Genomic DNA, 18,306 nt, shown 5'->3' with positions numbered 1-18,306 from the left:
TGACTACTAATAATTAGATTGATCAATAAAGTGAACAGCCACCAAGGCCAATTGCAATAGGTTCAAAAAATGAATTTATTTTTTGCATTTTAATTAAATCCACAAAAAAAAAAAAAATTCAAATTGCGTCACGTGTTTGTCACATGTCACTTAAATAAAAGGATTGAGTGACCTCTTTAAAGAGTCGACTTCTTGTCACCGATGATGTCATCTGTAGCCCTTTTCGCCATGATGTCACATATTTCCATGTTGGCAATCTTCCACGTTGCACCACGAGCAAGTCAAATCCTTGTAAGGTCATTTGACCTCGACAGAACATTGAGAAAATGGGAAATGGCTTGAAAGATGATCTTAGCCTTCAACCCTACAGCTCGAGTTCGAAAGTGCGACATGGCCCGTCGGAAAAAAGACGTTAACGTGAGATAATTTGCTTCCAAGCGAGACAGAATGCCGGCCACCATTTTCATTTCAATAGGTAAGTTGATTTGAAATAATGAAATAATGACGTCGTGCTGACGTTAGCAAGCTGGCCTGCGATGATGTTTTTTTGCTCAATTACTCAAACATGAGAAAATAAAACAATAAAAGGTTTTTGTTCAGAGTCCGGTCCTTTACAAGATGGCTACTACACCATTAGAAGCGAGCTAACTGGCTACCTGAAGCTAGCGAGCACACAGCAGCTAACTGACGCTAGCGAGCTCACAGCAGCTAACTGACGCTAGCACATGTCTACTGCTTGAAAACACAACATGACTTCAAAATTTTTTCTCTCTCTCACAGATTTGACAATCATATCCAATCAATAAAAAATATACCATCAGCGCTAACTTGGACATTTTAGAGTCCCGTGCGTCTGGTTCTGCTTGTTCACTTAAGAGAAAGCAGCTGTTGTTCTCATGCTAATGCGCGCTCGCTCACACACACACAATGAAATTGTCACTGCGAGAACAATTAGTTGTCTTTGTTGTATGTAGTATGTGACATGATTAATGCAAATTCGATGAACACTTCCCATGTTCCCCTTTGGCCTAACACCCCCCCCCCCCCCCCTAACAATGGTTCAATGTTGAATGCCTGTTGCTAATATGCTAGAAGTTGGTTCATACAGGAAACATGATAGAGAATAGCTCAAATGCTAACAGTGGGTATGCTAACATAAGCAAGATAGCAAAGTGTGATCATGTGAAGTTTGAACACTGACAGCTTTCATTTGGCACATTCATGCTTCTCTGGGATGTCGCCGGAGAGGGACTGAGGGAGGCTGGTGGGGGGGGGGGGGGTGGGGGGGGGGGGGGTGATGGATGACAATAGAGCGCTTGACAGCGATAGCGCAGCATGTGACCTGCAGTGTCACAGGCGGGACAACGGACTTTAAAAATATATTTTCATAGATTTAGAAATTTGCTTCGTTTTATGGCATTTTCAAAAACTACTGTTTTTTATGAATACTTTTTTTTTTTTAAGGGCATTTTAAAAAATAGTATTTATTTATTTCATTTTAGGACATTTAAAAATATAAATAAATGGTTTCATTTTAGGATCTAAAAATGTATTTGTATGAATTATTCTTTTTTTAAATATAGTTATTATTTTCATTGTACATAAATAAAAATACTTAGTTTTAGGACATGTTTTAAATGTTTTACAAATAAAAAATACATTTGAATGACTTTTTACAAAAAAGATGTGGTTTTAAACTGGACACAATTTTTTAGGACATTTTAAAAATAGTATTTATTGCATTTTAGGATATTTAAAATAAAAATAAAAGTTTCATTTTAGGATCTAAAAATGTATTTGTATGAATTATTATTTTTTAAATATAGTTTTAGAAAAACATTATTTTCATTATACATAAATTAAAAATACTTTAGTTTCAGGACATGTTTTACAAATAAAAAATACATTTGAATGACTTTTTATTTATTTATTTTTTTTACAAAAATTATGTGGTAAATGGTCATGTTTAATCTTAGGGCTTTTACAAATATGACTTTTTTTTATTATAACAATGAGCTTTTATTTTAAAAGACGTTTTAAAATGTTTTTTTTTTATAAACAAAAACACTTATTTTTTTCATTGATTACTATTTAAGTGTTTTCATATTAAGATATTAAAAAATGTGTACAAAATAAAAATAATAAATTTTAAATACATTTTTTTGAATTATGATACTTTAAATTTTTAGAAACCTTTTAAGGTATTGTGGTTGTTCTTAAAAGTAAATAACATTCTTTCTTGTTGTTCCGTTTGTAAGCCAAAAGTGGATTACCTGCGAAATGTTCTATTGCTTTGAATCTGCATGAATGTGGCCAGGCCGGCCATCGGAGGGCGTGCGGGGGACAATGCGGCGGGGGTCGGGGGTCGCGGATGACAATAGGCCACTTGAAGGCCAGTCAAGTGTTCTCTGCTTGTGTCGCACTCACGCAGTGACAGTGGACGAGCTTGATCACCGACTTCTGCACGGGAAACTTCTTTGCTGGGATTACACGCTCCGCATCTTCCAGTGGGAATATTCCGCAAGGCCATCTTCAGGTGGGAATATTTCAAAGTTATCCTGACAACTGCAAAGAAGAAAAAACAAAAAAATCGAACCAATCACTGAAAACTAAGCTGGTTCTTATTTCTTGATAGCAGACACTTATTGTGTGTGCTTCAAAGATAAATACAACTGAACTGTACTTAATAACAAAAGACATGAAAATATGTCCTTGGTATTGAATGAGAAACTTAAAATACATTTATATATTCCAAATGTTTGTATTATTTTTTTTTTATGTCCAGTTTTGGTCGCGCAGGTGGTTGTCACCCCCGGCAGATGCTGGAGCCGCAGTTGGATTTGTCCGGTCGCTAGTTTTGTCGAGAATGTCAGGACGCAACTCGGGGGCGGGCGAAGCGGCCGAGAGCCGCTTCCACGTGGACGTGGTCCACGAGGACGAGTCGCGGGGCCGCTCCCGGGTGGGTTTCTCCGACCCCGGCGGCTTGGGCAGCGCCGCCGACATCGGGCTCCCGCCGGACGTTTTCCTGGAGCCGGACGGGCCGCGCAGCGACTCGGTCAGCCTGCACTCGACGGGCACGGGGCAGACGCAGGTGTCGGACACGCACTCCAACACGTACTACATGAGGACGTTCGGACACAACACGGTGGACGCCGTGCCCAACATCGACTTCTACCGCCACACGGACGCCACGCTCGGCGAGAAGATGAACAGGCCTTCGCTCGCCGAACTCCACGACCAACTGGATAAGGTCAGGGCCGGAAAATGGCACGTCTGCTCATTTGCTAAAATGTTGTGCTTAACGTCGAGCTGTCGAAATGATAGGGCTGGGTTTAAAAAAAAAGAAAAAAGGAATAATCGATATCGAATGATTTTCCTTTTCGAGCCTGATATCGATCCATAACACCATGAATCGATTATTTTAATCTCTTTTTGCCATAAATTCAAAAGAAAAGAAAAATGTCAAGGCCGTTTTTTTTGTGACCGTTTTCTTGAAATTTACCGTTCACATGAATTTAAATGTATTTTCTTATATTTATGAAAGACCTGACTTAATGCACTTTAAGACAATTCAGAAGCTTTTTTTAATTTATATTTACAATTATTGAATTAGAATTATGAAAATATTTTCATCTCATCCTTGCTGACGTCAATCATTTTAGGGATATTATTTCATGAATAAACTAAATCATTTAACCAGTTATTGCCTCCACAACATTTAATTTGGAATTCAATTTTGGTCGAGTTTTTATATTTAAGAATGGATGTTAAATATTGAATCGATATCGGATTGAAGTGAAGTGGATCGAATCGAATCTGAAAAAAAAATCAAAATTGAATCGAACTGAACTCTTGGAAATCGAAAATCAAATCAATTGAGGAAATTAGAATTGATACCCAGGCCTACAAAATTTGTCGATTAATCAGCAAGTCATCGATTATCAAATTAATCGACAACTATGTTAATAATCGAGTAACCTTTTGGAGCCTTTTTTTTTTTTTATTGTTCGAATCCTATTTAATTGTTCACTGAATTCTGCAGTCCTGCAGGAGACTGATTATCTTCTCATTTGCAAACATTTGTTTTTACTTTGGAAAACAACAACTGAACCGGTAACATAATAAAAACGTCAATCCATCTTCTTTTTTTTCTTCTTTTTTTTTTTTAAATCACTATATGAATACGAAGTACAAAATAAACACCCATCACTGGTTAATAAACAGTCATCAGGGAAAAGATGCTTGTGTAATACACTTGAATGCAAAGTTTAAATGAATCTGATGAATCGATGAATCGATTGAATAATCGATAGATGAATCGATTCTAAAAAATATTTGATAGTGACAACACTCGCTTAACGTTGAAATGTTTTTCCGTTTGGTACCTGCGATGACGTTCTGCCAACGTTGCTCAGGACCCCCTGGGGGACGGGATGGCCAACGGGGAGGAGCCGTCGGCGGTCGAGGAGGCGGCGGCCCGGGCGGCCAAGGAGACCAAAGGCGCCGCCGTCAAGTTTGGTTGGATCAAAGGCGTCCTGGTACTGATGACATCAACACTGCATTCATGTCGTGGAAGATGAGAACGGATTTCTTTTACAGCTGCGATTTGTTGCAGGTGCGATGCATGCTGAACATCTGGGGCGTGATGCTCTTCATCCGGATGTCGTGGATCGTGGGACAGGCCGGCATCGGTACGCCGGCGCCTCGGCTCGCTTGTCGGCGGACACGCGGTCCAATCAACGAGTGTTCATTTTGTCAACAAAAACTAAACAATAATAATTTTAAATAAAAAATACGACCAGACTGGACTAAACCCCTCATTAATAAACAATAACTGGGACTGAATCAGTATGCATTTCCGTTGACTAATGAAGACGAGACGAAAATGTACTTCACTTAACTCATTCACTGCCATTGACGGCTATAGACGTCAAAAATTCATTTGAACTATTTCTATGAGTTTACTTTTTTTCATTTTTGTTAACAAGAGTATGAAAACCTAGATTTTCTTTTTTTACGTTTAGAACAGATATAAAATTTGTGATTAATCTTGAGTTAACTCGTGAAGTCTTTTTTTTTAAATGTTTTCTTTTTAATTATCTTCTTTTTTTTTAAAGAAAAGATTATAAAAAATTAGGACCGTCAGGCGAGTACTATTTTTAATCACAAATTACGATAAATCACAAATTTGATATCTGTTCTAATACAATATAAAAAAACACTAGGTTTTCATACTCTTGTTAACAAAAGTGGGAACAAATGTTAAACTAATAGAAATAGTTCAAATGAATTTTTGACGTCTATAGCCGTCAATGGCAGTGAATGGGTTTAATAAAAGCTGGACTAAAACCTATGGACATTTTAGTTGAACAAAAACGAGACAAATGGTCGCCATCGTAGCCACTTGTGGATATTCTGTAATTGTGTGTCCGGTTGCTTTTTCATCAAAAAGATGAGAGACATTTTTATGTAAAAATAGTTTCAGATCTGAAATGTTCAACATCATGACAAAAAACGAAACAGAGGTAAAATGATTGTCCTGACTCAAACGACACTTCTTGTTGACTAAAACTAGACGAATAAAGTTATGTTTTCTTGGACGAAAATGCTAGATTTAGAGTCAACTAAATAAAAATCACGACTGTGAATGAAAGTGGACTAAAACGGATTCTAAATGGAAAAACTGGCTGGCGAAATGAAGACTGGGATCAACAAACGTTTGATGTGTGAGCAGGACTGACCATCGCCATCGTCCTGATGGCGACGGTGGTGACCACCATCACGGGCCTGTCCACCTCCGCCATCGCCACCAACGGCTTCGTGCGAGGAGGTGAACGGAGCTGAAATGCTAAACGCCGCGACGCGACGCCGAATCGCAGACGGATGCGAAAACTGTCGGGATTGCTCAAACTTTGCCGCCTGTTTTCCAGGCGGCGCTTACTACCTGATCTCCAGAAGCTTAGGCCCGGAGTTCGGAGGCTCCATCGGCCTCATCTTCGCGTTCGCAAACGCGGTGGCAGTGGCCATGTACGTGGTCGGCTTCGCCGAGACGGTGGTGGAGATGCTCAATGTCAGGAACGCCGCCGCCGCCTCTTTCCCGTCCCGCCGCTGACGTTTTGCCTTCTCGGTCCGGTTGGCAGGACGTGGACGCCCTGATGACGGACGAGCTCAACGACATCCGCATCGTGGGCACGCTGACCGTCATCCTGCTGCTGGGCATTTCCGTGGCCGGCATGGAGTGGGAGGCCAAGGCTCAGATCGTCCTGCTGATCGTCCTGCTGGCGGCCATCGCTAATTACTTCATCGGAAGCCTCATGCCGGCCCAGGACAAGAAGGCCAAAGGATTCTTTGGATATCAAAGTCAGGCAAATATCATCAACGTTTTACCATCTGTCCCTTACGGACGATAGCCAAACATCACGATACGATAATTGGCCACGAGAATGTATAAAAATGAACGATATTATAAAAAAAAATCTGCGTTGGACTGAAGAGGCCAAAACATTCCTAATTCAAATGCCTCACCCGAACGAGGGTGCTAGAACTGCACAAACGGAACACAACCGAGCCTTCCTAACAGATCCGCTGCTTTTAATCCCGTGACAACACGACGACGACGATATCAATTTGGATATCCTCATATTGCCGTTATCGTTACTTGCCTATTCCTGACGCGCTCGAGATGGATGCAGACATCATCAGTGGATCCCAGACTTGCTTCCAGCATTATTAAGCCCTGCAGACAAAATCCTTGAAACCCAGAGTAACTCTTGGTACGTTTTAGAACCATGCAGACGTCATGCCCATCTTAACCTCAAAAGAAAGTGTCCAATTTTGGGCTTTTTATTAATAATAACGTGAAATATAAAGCATAGGAAAAATTTGCACCCAAAATGGCACTGTCCAATTATTATTGTCATTATTATATGCGGGAAATAAATATAGCACACACGAGTAAAAATGTCAGTTTTGTCCCATTAACTCCCATTTTTTTTTTTAAATCATGTATTTCGATGCCTGACGTGTTCGTCGTGCATTTCCCGCAATTACCCGATTTATCCCTTCACTGGGGCATCAACTAAACGTCGATTTTTTTTTTTTGGGGGGGGGGGGGTTACTATCGAGTCGTAAAAGCCATAATACACCAGATGGCGCTAAAGAGCTCATTATCATTTTCGGTTGAGCGGACGTATGCGCTTCCTATGTCCCCATTCTTTTACCAAAACAAGAAAGCTCGGTTCAGCGCGGTTGGGATCGAGAGCTCAGGCTTATGTAGATGATACTTAGGACAATATTGCTTTTGTATAAAACAAATAAATAAATAAAAATGTATGTATGTATGGATAGGTCTGATGCCACCAAAAAAAAAAAAAAAAATGTCCGTTACGAGGGAAGTACGTCAACAGACATCATCTGCCAATCCCCAAATTTCTCCTGACGTCTCAGATTCATCCAGACATGATCAGTCGATCCCGGAGTAACATCATCATCTTGTCATCAAGACTTCTGATTGGTTAAAACGCTCGCTCACCTCCGCAGCGGCTTTATTTGTGGAAAACCTGGGTCCAGACTTCCGGGATGACGAGACCTTCTTCTCGGTGTTCGCCATCTTCTTCCCGGCAGCCACCGGGATCCTGGCGGGAGCCAACATCTCCGGAGACCTCAGCGTATGTTGGACCGACAGAACGTCCCGGCGCTCGCCGGCCTGCGACGAAGCGCGATTTCATGAGTGCTGTGTCCGTCTTTGAAAGGACCCCCAGTCTGCCATCCCCAAAGGAACGCTGCTCGCCATCCTCATCACGGGCTTCACCTACGTGGGCGTGGCCATCTCTGCAGGTCGGCCACGCCAACCGTCGCCACCGTACGCGCGTGGCGGTGACCCTTGAACGCGTTCATCTTGTCTTCCAAGGCTCGTGCCTGGTGCGAGACGCTACGGGCGACGTCAACGACACGTTGAGCGACGCCATCAACTGCACGGACGGCGCCGCTTGCACGCTGGGATACGACTTCTCCATCTGCAAAGAGGGAGGATGCCAGTACGGCCTCATGAACGACTTCCAGGTAAGACGGCCGGACGGGACGTCCAGCTGGGGGACAATCGTGTCCTTGTTGTGATGGCGAGTCACGAGCTTGGCGCGGTCATGAATCGACACATTGTTGACGGACTCCTACGCGCGCGCGCGCGCACACACCGTCTGTTGTGGAAATTTCTGTTTGGCCGTGTGAGTGAATCCCGAGATTTGTTTCGAAAAAAAGTCATGTTTACAAATATACATGTTTGAAGACAGTTGTGTTGAAAACGTGCAAAGATTGAGGATTAAGGCCAGTGGAGAGGGAAAAAAAAGGTTGGCAGGTTTCTGACTTGATTCTCAGAATTCTGACTTTCCGCCTCACTTCATCGCTCTACGTCACAAATGATTGAGCGAATTCTGAGATTAAAGTCAGAATAATTAAGTCAGAATTAATTCTGAGATTAAAGGCAGAATTAATTCTGAGATTAAAGGCAGAATTAATTCTGAGATTAAAGTCAGAATTTATTCTGAGATTAAAGTCAGAATTTATTCTGAGATTAAAGTCAGAATTCTCACTTTAACTCATTCACTGCCATTGACGCCTATAAACGTCAAAAAAATATTTTAACTTCCTATTAGTTTACATTCCCCCCCCCCACTTTTGTTAACAAGAGTATGAAAACCTAGACTTTTATTTTATTTTTTTTTAAAGAAAAGATTGTTAAAAATTAGGGGCGGCGATTACAATTTTTTATTGTAATTAATCGCATGAATTTAAAAGTTAACTCTGTTCCAAATGTACAATAATTTTTTTCTAGGTTTTTATACTCTTATTAACAAAAGTAGGAAAAAAATGTTCAACTAATAGAAATAGTTCAAATGAATTTTTGACGTCTATAGCCGTCAATGGCAGTAAATGAGTTAAAATTAGAATTCAGAGATTAAAGTCAGAATCCTGCCAACCTTTTTTTTCCCTCTTCACTAACCCTAATCCTCTTTCGTAGTAATCACTGGCGTTTAGCATTAATTTCAAATAAAATAAAATTTCTTGATTTTTTTTGGGGGGGGGGGCTAAAATGGCTTTAGAGCGCCTCGTTGTTGTGGCGCCTTGTGGAGAATATCGTCGATTCAGAACAGAAAACAAAAGTGTTGTTTTTCTTCGTCTCCTTGCTGCCGGACTCATCACAGGCGAGCAGAAATATGATTTATTCTACCTTGCAGGCGATGAATCTGGCATCCGCATTCGGGCCTCTCATCACGGCGGGAATCTTCTCAGCCACCCTGTCGTCCGCTCTCGCCTCGTTGGTTAGCGCGCCAAAAGTCTTCCAGGTAGGAAAAAAATTATTTTATTTGTGATAAAAAAAGGAATAAGAAAAGGAAAAGTGTATGTAAACAAACTTCCTTTGGCTACATTTATGAACGCCTTAATTACTAGATTGACGCCATTACATTCAAAAAGACTAAATGAAAATGGAATAACATTTTCATTTTATTCTAAAGATCAACTTACCAATAATAGTCGTCGTCTGTTGAAACTTGTATACGATAAACCGCCTGATTTTATGCTCAATTGCATGTCTGAGCGTCCCGAAGAGGCGTTTAATGCTTTAATGCACTCCGCTGGAGCCATTTTGACTTTAAGAAGGCGGAATAACCGCTGCGGACCGCCGACAAGTGGATGTTTTCGAATAATGACAAGAACCGATACTAGTTTAGAAAATGGTATCATTTAAAAAAATGTTTTAGGTTTTGTACTTGAATTTTTTTTATGTGAAACTGAAAATTGACGTGTTTTGCAAAATTTAACAATGTATTCAAAATAAAAATAAAAGTGAAGAAAAAAGATTAAACTGAAAAATATAAAAAAATAAGACCTCAAATGTCAAAAATTATATGGAAGCAAAAAGTGAAAATAATTTATTCAAACCGTAGTGAATCAAAATGATATTTAATCCAAAAAGCGCTTCACACATATGTTTTTATATTTTTAATCCATTTTTATATTTTGTGAATTTTATTTTTTCAAGTACAATACTTTTGACAACGAGACTTTGAAGAAATTGCGCGCGAATGCTGAAAGCTGAATGCTAAGATGAATGCTAAGGAAGTAAATTAAAAAGATAAATGATGTGAAAATGACTAAATATGAATTGTGGTCGAAAGATAAATGAATAAAAAGCGTGAATTTTTTTAAGCAAGTGGAACGAATGATATCCAATGGAAAAATGAAAAACACTCAATAGCGCCACCTAGGCATGCAGTACCCTCCTATTCATTCAGATGTCAAAGTGGAACGAATGATATCCAATGGAAAAAAAAAAATGCCTGTGAAAAAGTGTCCAAATGTGCGTGTGCGTGTGTGTGTGCGTGCGTGCGTGCATGTGCGTGCGTGTGCGTGTGCGTGCGTGCGCGCGCGCTTAGGCCCTGTGCAAGGACAACATCTACCCCGGCCTGGGCGTCTTCGCCAAAGGCTACGGCAAGAACAACGAGCCTTTGCGCGGCTACGTGCTAACCTTCTGCATCGGCCTGGCCTTCATCCTCATCGGTGGGCGACCGACGCTCTGCGCGCTCTCTCTCTCTCTCTCCATCCGCCGCCTCCGCCGCCGCCGATGACTTTTCTTTTTCTTTTCCTCTCAGCCGAGTTGAACATCATCGCTCCCATCATCTCAAACTTTTTCCTGGCGTCCTACGCCCTCATCAACTTCTCCGTCTTTCACGCCTCGCTGGCCAATTCTCCAGGTGAGCTCCTCGATGCCTCGCTCAATAACGGGAACGCCGTTTGAGCCGTTAGCGCAGTGGTGTCCAAAACGATGGCCTTATAGAAAGCTGTTAAAAAAAATATAAAAAATTAATAAATAAAAAGAAAGCTGTTCAGGGAGCAGTTTTATCAAAAAAGTGATTTTAGTGTGCTTGATAAATGAACTCATTCACTCACAGCCATTTTGACTGAAGCAACCCCCTTTGCTCCTGGCTGTTTTACTGGATTTTGACTGATGTTGCAAGGCCCACAGAATATTGTGTTCTATTGCTATAAAAACATGGAAAGATTAGAGTCTCTTCTTTCATCAGGAGAAAAAAGTGTATTTATATTAATTTCCATTTAGCAGCAATTAGCATTAGAATAAGTTTCATCATTATTCACGAACCTGTTCAAAACACTGGCTGAAACTGGGGAAAAGAGCTTGTTGCAACATGGCCTTGGCTGATCTCTTATACTCTGCTGCCACCTGCTGGCCGTTTTTTGTAATAACTACTACCATTGCTTTAAGCAAGCGCTTCAGGTCAGAGTCTGCACCAAAAGCCTTCTGTATGCTCTAGCATTAAAAAAACAAAAAAAAAACATAAAAAACGTATAAACACGTTTTTGGGAGCAAATGAGTTCCAAGTAAAAAATTATAATAATCAAACCCTGTTCCATATCCTCGATATCCAGTTTTAAGTCCATGCTTGTATGCTCCTTGTCCTCAATAACTTTGGCATACTCGTCAGGCAAAAACGTTCGCTAGTCAGCATCTGTGCGCTACTAGTACTATGAGTGAAATGCTGGAGGTTAACTCGTAGAATTTTGTAACATCACTAGTAGTACTAGTAGCATGCAATTGTCCACTCCTCATTCTGCAATCGTTTCATTCCCTCGCCCATTGAGAGAATCAATAAGGTTATCAGATCGATAAGCGGCATCGACGACGGAATCGGAATTGACAAGGCATCACAAGTCGATCCCAGAGGAGTCGCCTCGCTAACGCCTCGCCCTCTGTCACCACAGGGTGGCGTCCCAGCTTCAAGTACTACAACATGTGGGTGTCCCTGGCGGGCGCCATCTTGTGCTGCGTGGTGATGTTTGTCATCAACTGGTGGGCGGCGCTGGTCACGCTGCTCATTGTCCTGGCGCTCTACATCTACGTTAGCTACAAGAAGCCCGGTGACCGTCAAACGCAGTCGAGCTCACGTGACGTGACGCGCGTCCAGACTTTTACTTTACTCTTTTTTTTCCCCCCCGCAAGACGTCAACTGGGGATCGTCCACTCAGGCTCTCATCTACAACCAGGCTCTTACGCAATGTCTCAACCTGACTGGTGTGGAGGACCACGTCAAGAACTTCAGGTGAGCTCAAAAGTCTTTGGGATCAAAAGAGAGTAGGGCCCGACCGATATGCATTTAAAAAAAAAAAAAAGATTACCGATTAATCGGCCGATTGTTTTAAAAATAGATTTAAAAATTCGCTATTAACTCATTCACTGCCATTGACGGCTATAGACGTCAACAATTCATTTGAACTATTTCTATTAGTTTAAAATGTTTTCCCCTCTTTTGTTAAAAAGAGTATGAAAAGCTAGAATTTTTTTTTTTGGTACATTTAGAAAATATATAAAATTTGTGATTAATCGTGAATTAACTAGTAAAGTCATGTGATTAATTACGATTAGTTTTAATCACCCAACGCCCCCAAATTTTTAATATATATATATATTTTTTTTTATTCATTCACTATGAATGTCAAAAACTCATTTTAACTATTTCTATTAGTTTATATATATATATACATATAAAATTTGCGATTAATCGGGAGTTAACTAGTGAAGTCATACGATTAATTACAATTAAAAAATGTCATTGCCTGACGCCCCTAATTTTTAACATATTTTTTTTATGAATTTATGGCAGTGAATGAGTTGAGATTCTCTGCTTTGAATAACAAGTCCATAGTATGAACTTATCAACAAATTTTACAAAGTATTATCAGGGCCGTTTCTATCTTCAGGGGGGCCCCAAGGCAAGATGCTGCTTGGGGGCCCCTAGTTAGCCGAACTAACGCTTCTCCTAAGACAATCTATGAGACTTTATGAGCAAAAAAATTTAACATCTTAAGTTGACAGTCATTTTTACATCAATAAATAAAACAGCTTTTGAGTGTTTAATTGAAATAAAACAACAAAACAAACTCCATTTTAGGAAAACAAACTAACTTCAAAGAGCTCCTTAGGTTATCAAGCAAATAGACCATGAGTGAATATTCCTATTTTTTTAATTACAGTAATATTGCAGTAATAAAGAATATTAAAATTCATCTGTTTTTATATAAAACTTGTGAAAAAGTGTATTTTTAAAGCTTGTACCCAATTACACATTTTCAACAATAATTGACGTATTATACTAGTTCAACTAAAGGCTGGCCGAGGGAAGGTTAACATCTATAAATAAATGCCAGAAACGAGCAAAACACAAAAACAAACTTGCTAAAAATAAAATAAAATTGAGTTTGGCCTCCAACAGGCGCCGACGTTTCTCCTTTGACCGTTTCCATAACGTTCGATAACGTTTATCACATTTGAATGGGGAAACAATCGGCCGATTATAATTGGCGGACGATTCATCGGTCCGGCCCTAAAAGAGAGTCGAACATCATCGGTCGATCACTCATGATCCCCTGACGCACTACAAATCCACGAAGACATCGCGCAGACATGATCAGCCGATGCCAGAGTGCGGGTCACGTGTCCTGAGTGTTGACGTTTTGTGCCGGCAGGCCTCAGTGTTTGGTGCTGACCGGCTCTCCGAGCTCTCGGCCCGCTCTGCTGCAGCTGGTCCATTCCTTCACCAAGAACGTGGGCCTGATGGTGTGCGGACACGTCAGGATCGTACGTAGACGCTAAAACGCTCTCTCGCTGTCACGCGCCACCCACGGCAAGCCCCAATCGTGCCTTTGCAGGCGTGCCGGCGTCCCAACGTGAAGGAGACGTCCCAGGAGCACGCGCGCTGCCAGCGCTGGCTCAACAAGAAGCGCATCAAAGCCTTCTACGCGCCCGTCTTCTCCGACACGCTCAGACACGGCGTGCACTTCCTCCTGCAGGTGGCGCCGACACTTCCTTATGCATCCTGGTTGTGTCTTTGATTGAGGGATTGTGTGACGTGTGGCTGTCTCCTGGTCCAGTCGGTTGGTCTGGGCCGCCTGAAACCCAACACTCTGGTGCTGGGCTTCAAGAACAACTGGATGGAGGGTCACATGAACGACGTGGAGACGTACATCAACATCGTCCAGTAGGAAACGTCTCCGCCTTCTCCCGTCTTCTTTGTCTTCTTTGTCGATGCGTTATTGTGGGTGTCGTTCCCCAGTGACGCCTTTGACCTGCAGTTCGGCATGGTGATCCTGAGGCTTCCTGAGGGTTTGGACGTCTCTCACATCCAAGGACAAGGTCAGTGGCAACGATGAAGCTGTTGCTAACCAAAAACAGCAGCACCTCGCCACGCATAAGAACAGACCTCACTGGCCGGTTTTGGACGACATCAGACACTCATTAAGACATTGTCGGCCGATCTGGAGTGTCTCGTCACATTAAAGATCCATGTAGACGTCATCAGTTGATCCCAGAGTCATCATTTAAGAGTGTCAACTATAAACCTGTTGCTAACCAAAACGGCAGCACCTAGCCAATTTCAGAGTACACCAGACACTCATTTAAGACATTATCAGCCGATCTAGAGTGTCTCTTCACATTAAAAAATCCATGTAGACGTCATCAGTTGATCCCAGAGTCATCATTTAATAGTGTCAACTATAAACCTGTTGCTAACCAAAACGGCAGCACCTAGCCAATTTCAGAGTACATCAGACACTCATTTAAGACATTATCAGCCGATCTATTCTCGGGTGTCTCCTTTCACATTATAGATCCATGTAAACGTCATCAGTTGATCCCAGAGTCAACATGGAGACATCATTTTGATGATTTCAAGAGTTCATCCCCAGGCATTATTAGCCGATCTCGCGTATACTGGTACACTCATTAAGACATCCCCAGCAGATCCCAGAGCATCTCCAGGCACAATAAAAGAGCCCCACAGACATCCTCGGTTGTTTCCAGTCCCTCCTGACATCATAAGCCAATTCCAGAGTGTCTACTTATGTTGATTTGTGAAAAAAAAGTCCAGGGCGTGTGGTTTCTATGCGTTCCTTGCAGACGAGCTGTCTTGCTCCCACGAGAAGCCTCCGATCACCAAAGACACGCCGGTGACCGTCACTCTGACCAAAGACTCGGATTCCGACTCGAGTCCGTCCAAGACTGCGAGCAACCAGAGCAGCCCGCTCATCATCAGAGGTGGCGGAACTGAACTCTTTATGATTATTATCACAATGACTTTGACACATTTTTTTTCAAGATCCCCGCAAATGGAATTACAAATGGAGTTACGATCTGGCTTGCTGAGTCCATCTCTCGTTTGTGTGTCCGCAGATAGCAAATCGGTTCTGAGCGCGAGTGATCAGCGCCTCCTCGAGTCCAGTCAGCAGTTCAAGAAGAAGCAAGGGAAAGGAACCATCGACGTCTGGTGGCTCTTTGACGACGGAGGTCTTTTTTTTTTTTCTTGACATTTTGCAAGACTTCTGCGCGATAGACACGTTTGAATGTGGCGCCAACTAGTGGTCAAGTTGGAGTATGGCGGCTTTGAGAGGAAAAACAAGTCTGAATTTTTCAAAATGAAAGTCATATACTCTACTGTATTTTTGGGAGATAAAGTATAACGGCACGAGTTCGAATCCCACCTCCGACTGCATATAGCAAAGGTATCCATGGCAATTATGCTAAAAGTGTTACATGCTAACCAAGTGGCTATCATATCAGGAGATGTATTATAACGTCACTGACATGAATAGAAGCACGTGTCCCCGTTCAGCATCACATGAATACGCCGGATAAGATAAGTTATGTCAGTGGTTTGAGTAATTACCTGCCACGCCGAAAGACCTGGGTTCAAACCCCGCTGAGGCAGCTCTTTCGTACAAATGCAATATTGAATACTAATCATTGTCAAATTATTTCACCTCATTTATCTTTCATTTGACATCATAAGAATTCAGCTTAGCATTCCCACGCACTTAAACTAGTTTCTTTGTAAACTTGTATTTTGTCCAGAAGTAAAAGACTCGTTCTGAATAGTGAACTGTAAAAATCTCAATAAATGGAAAAAAATGTTAAATAGAAATAGTTCAAATGAATTTTTGACGTCTATAGCCGTCAATGGCAGCAAATGAGTTAAAATTAGAATTCAGAGATTAAAGTCAGAATCCTGCCAACCTTTTTTTTCCCTCTTCACTAACCCTAATCCTCTTTCGTAGTAATCACTGGCGTTTAGCATTAATTTAAAATAAAATAACATTTCTTGATTTTTTTTGGGGGGGGGGGGCTAAAATGGCTTTAGAGCGCCTCGTTGTTGTGGCGCCTTGTGGAGAATATCGTCGATTCAGAACAGAAAACAAAAGTGTTGTTTTTCTTCGTCTCCTTGCTGTGCTCAGTAATACACATTCAAATGCATTTCAAACTAGTAGCAATTCACAGACCGCAATCGTGAGTGACTCGTAATATTGTGCGTGCGCGTGTGCGTGATAGGGTTGACGCTGCTGCTTCCCTACCTGCTGACCAACCGAAGCAAATGGGCCGACTGCCGCATCCGAGTCTTCATCGGAGGGAAAATCAACCGCATCGACCATGACAGACGCATGTCAGCCACACGTGCACGCCTCAAACACCTCACAGCAGAAGCGGCACACTGACGCGCGCGCGTGTGTGTGTGTGTGCGTGTAGGATGGCGACGCTGCTCAGCAGGTTCCGCATCGACTTCTCCGACATCAACGTTCTAGGAGACATCAACACCAAACCCAAGAAACACAAGTAAGTTACAATGAACACGTGCGCACACGACACACACACACCTCTTCACACATTGTCTGTGTGTGCGTGCGTGTTTTTTGTGTGTAGCAAGTTGTGGTTCAAGGCCCTGGTGGAGTCGTACAGGTTGAAGGAGGAGGACATGGACCAGGAGGCGGCCGAGCGTCTGAAGGCCGAGCAGCCCTGGAGGATCACCGACAACGAGCTGGAGCTCTACAAGGCCAAGGTGACGGCGAGCACGTCCGCGACGCACGCACGCACGCACGCACGCGCACGCGCGCACACGCAAGGTTGCTTTGAAGTGTAACGTTGGCCACTTTTTGCGTTTAGAGCAATCGGCAGATCCGACTCAACGAGCTCCTCAAGGAACACTCCAGCGACGCCAAGCTCATCGTCATGTGAGAGAACAAGTCTTATCGTCATCAAATCTACTAACAAGAAGAAATATCAGGGGGGAAACACCCCCCCCCCAAAAAAAAACAACTATTCTTGTAAAAATTGCAGAAATTCCATCCATTCTCTGAACTGCTTTATCCAATAAAATAACACTTTTTCCCCCCTAAAAAAATTATAAAAATAAAAAAATAATACTTCTATTTTAAAATGTTACTTCCTGAAAATAACTTATTTCATATAAGTAATTTTTTGTCTAAATAATTTTACTTTCTTGATTTTTTTTTTTTTACTCCTCCCCCCTCCCCCCAACTCTTTGTAAAGAATAAAAAAATAAACTTTTTTCCTTGATTTTTTTAAAGTACAAATTTGGAAAGAAAACAAAATCTAAATGAAAACATTATTGAATTTGGTTGTTAAATATTTTTTTTTTAAGTAATTTATATTTAGTCTTTTTTCTTGATAAAAACTTTTTTTTGTTCAGATTTTTTTCTGAAATTGACATAATGCATATTCTTGTAAAATCAATTGCTATTGCAGAAATGGTTTTCATTGTGTGATTGCAAACCCTGACATAACTTTTTAAAAACACATCTTTATATAATAAACCACATCTATATATAATATTTAAAAAAAACAACACATTATGCTGTTTGTAAACATCAATTAACGATTGTGTAATTGTCTGTACCTAATAAAGTGTCTGCTCTTCTGTGATTGGTCAGGACGATGCCGTTGGCGAGGAAGGGCGTGGTTTCTAGCGCCCTCTACATGTGCTGGCTGGAAACGCTGTCCAAGGAACTTCCTCCGATTATGCTGGTGCGAGGAAACCACCAGAGCGTCCTCACGTTCTACTCCTAAAACATACAACACACTTTTACTTTGGTGTCACCTGCTGTGTTTTTGTAAATTATTATTAAATTGTCAATAACAAACTGACCAAATGTAAATTTAAGTTTGTTAACATGAATGAAAGTTGTATTGATGTGAAAAAAGAATTTGTCCCTATGTTGCCATGTTATTATTATTTTTTTTAACTTGGGTTGAACATTTAATAAAATAAACTATTACACAATGTCTTGTAGTCAAACCTTTTACGTAAAACTACAAAAGTACGAGTCATGCTAAAAAAAAATGGCTTGCTTCTTTGTCCAGGTTTTACACAATAAACTCATATTCAATTAAATTTAATATGAGTCCCCTTGGAAAATCCACAATTACAGTCAAACCTTTACAAT

At 41.3% G+C, this 18,306-nt stretch overlaps 1 protein-coding gene and 1 long non-coding RNA gene across 2 annotated transcripts; one reads left to right on the top strand and one right to left on the bottom strand.

Moving 5' to 3' along the window:
- Positions 1 to 56: 56 nt before the first annotated feature.
- slc12a2l (solute carrier family 12 member 2-like) lies at positions 57 to 18,143 on the top strand. The gene is made up of 27 exons (XM_086075212.1): positions 57 to 475; positions 2,432 to 2,536; positions 2,786 to 3,250; positions 4,416 to 4,538; positions 4,616 to 4,691; positions 5,735 to 5,830; positions 5,931 to 6,070; positions 6,141 to 6,360; positions 7,540 to 7,667; positions 7,752 to 7,836; positions 7,910 to 8,061; positions 9,234 to 9,341; positions 10,434 to 10,557; positions 10,650 to 10,751; positions 11,779 to 11,934; positions 12,017 to 12,116; positions 13,540 to 13,651; positions 13,723 to 13,863; positions 13,945 to 14,051; positions 14,127 to 14,206; positions 14,972 to 15,109; positions 15,245 to 15,358; positions 16,397 to 16,508; positions 16,592 to 16,678; positions 16,766 to 16,901; positions 17,006 to 17,073; positions 17,794 to 18,143. The coding sequence occupies exons 3-27, from the start codon at positions 2,867 to 2,869 to the stop codon at positions 17,927 to 17,929; spliced, it is 3,225 nt and encodes a 1,074-aa protein (XP_085931338.1). The 5' UTR covers positions 57 to 475; positions 2,432 to 2,536; positions 2,786 to 2,866; the 3' UTR covers positions 17,930 to 18,143.
- Positions 5,028 to 17,919, bottom strand: LOC147173261 (uncharacterized). Its single transcript, XR_015094793.1, has 3 exons — positions 17,760 to 17,919; positions 10,526 to 10,838; positions 5,028 to 8,015 (listed from the first exon to the last, which is right to left on the bottom strand). It is a non-coding gene; the product is annotated as an uncharacterized LOC147173261 (long non-coding RNA).
- Positions 18,144 to 18,306: the final 163 nt, after the last annotated feature.

The sequence above is a fragment of the Leptonotus elevatus genome, chromosome 5, assembly GCF_054856555.1.
Source record: "Leptonotus elevatus isolate MCC_2025b chromosome 5, RoL_Lele_1.0, whole genome shotgun sequence".
NCBI lineage: Eukaryota > Metazoa > Chordata > Actinopteri > Syngnathiformes > Syngnathidae > Leptonotus > Leptonotus elevatus.
This window is presented reverse-complemented; position numbering and strand designations above follow the sequence as displayed.

What these genes read in the sequence shown, in the direction of transcription:
- slc12a2l (XM_086075212.1), top strand. Translation starts at nt 2,867, where the DNA reads ATGTCAGGACGCAACTCGGGGGCGGGCGAAGCGGCCGAGAGCCGCTTC. An exon ending in CAACGGCTTCGTGCGAGGAG is followed by an intron (nt 5,831 to 5,930) that starts GTGAACGGAGCT and finishes CCTGTTTTCCAG; the next exon opens with GCGGCGCTTACTACCTGATC. An exon ending in GCCTCATGAACGACTTCCAG is followed by an intron (nt 8,062 to 9,233) that starts GTAAGACGGCCG and finishes TCTACCTTGCAG; the next exon opens with GCGATGAATCTGGCATCCGC.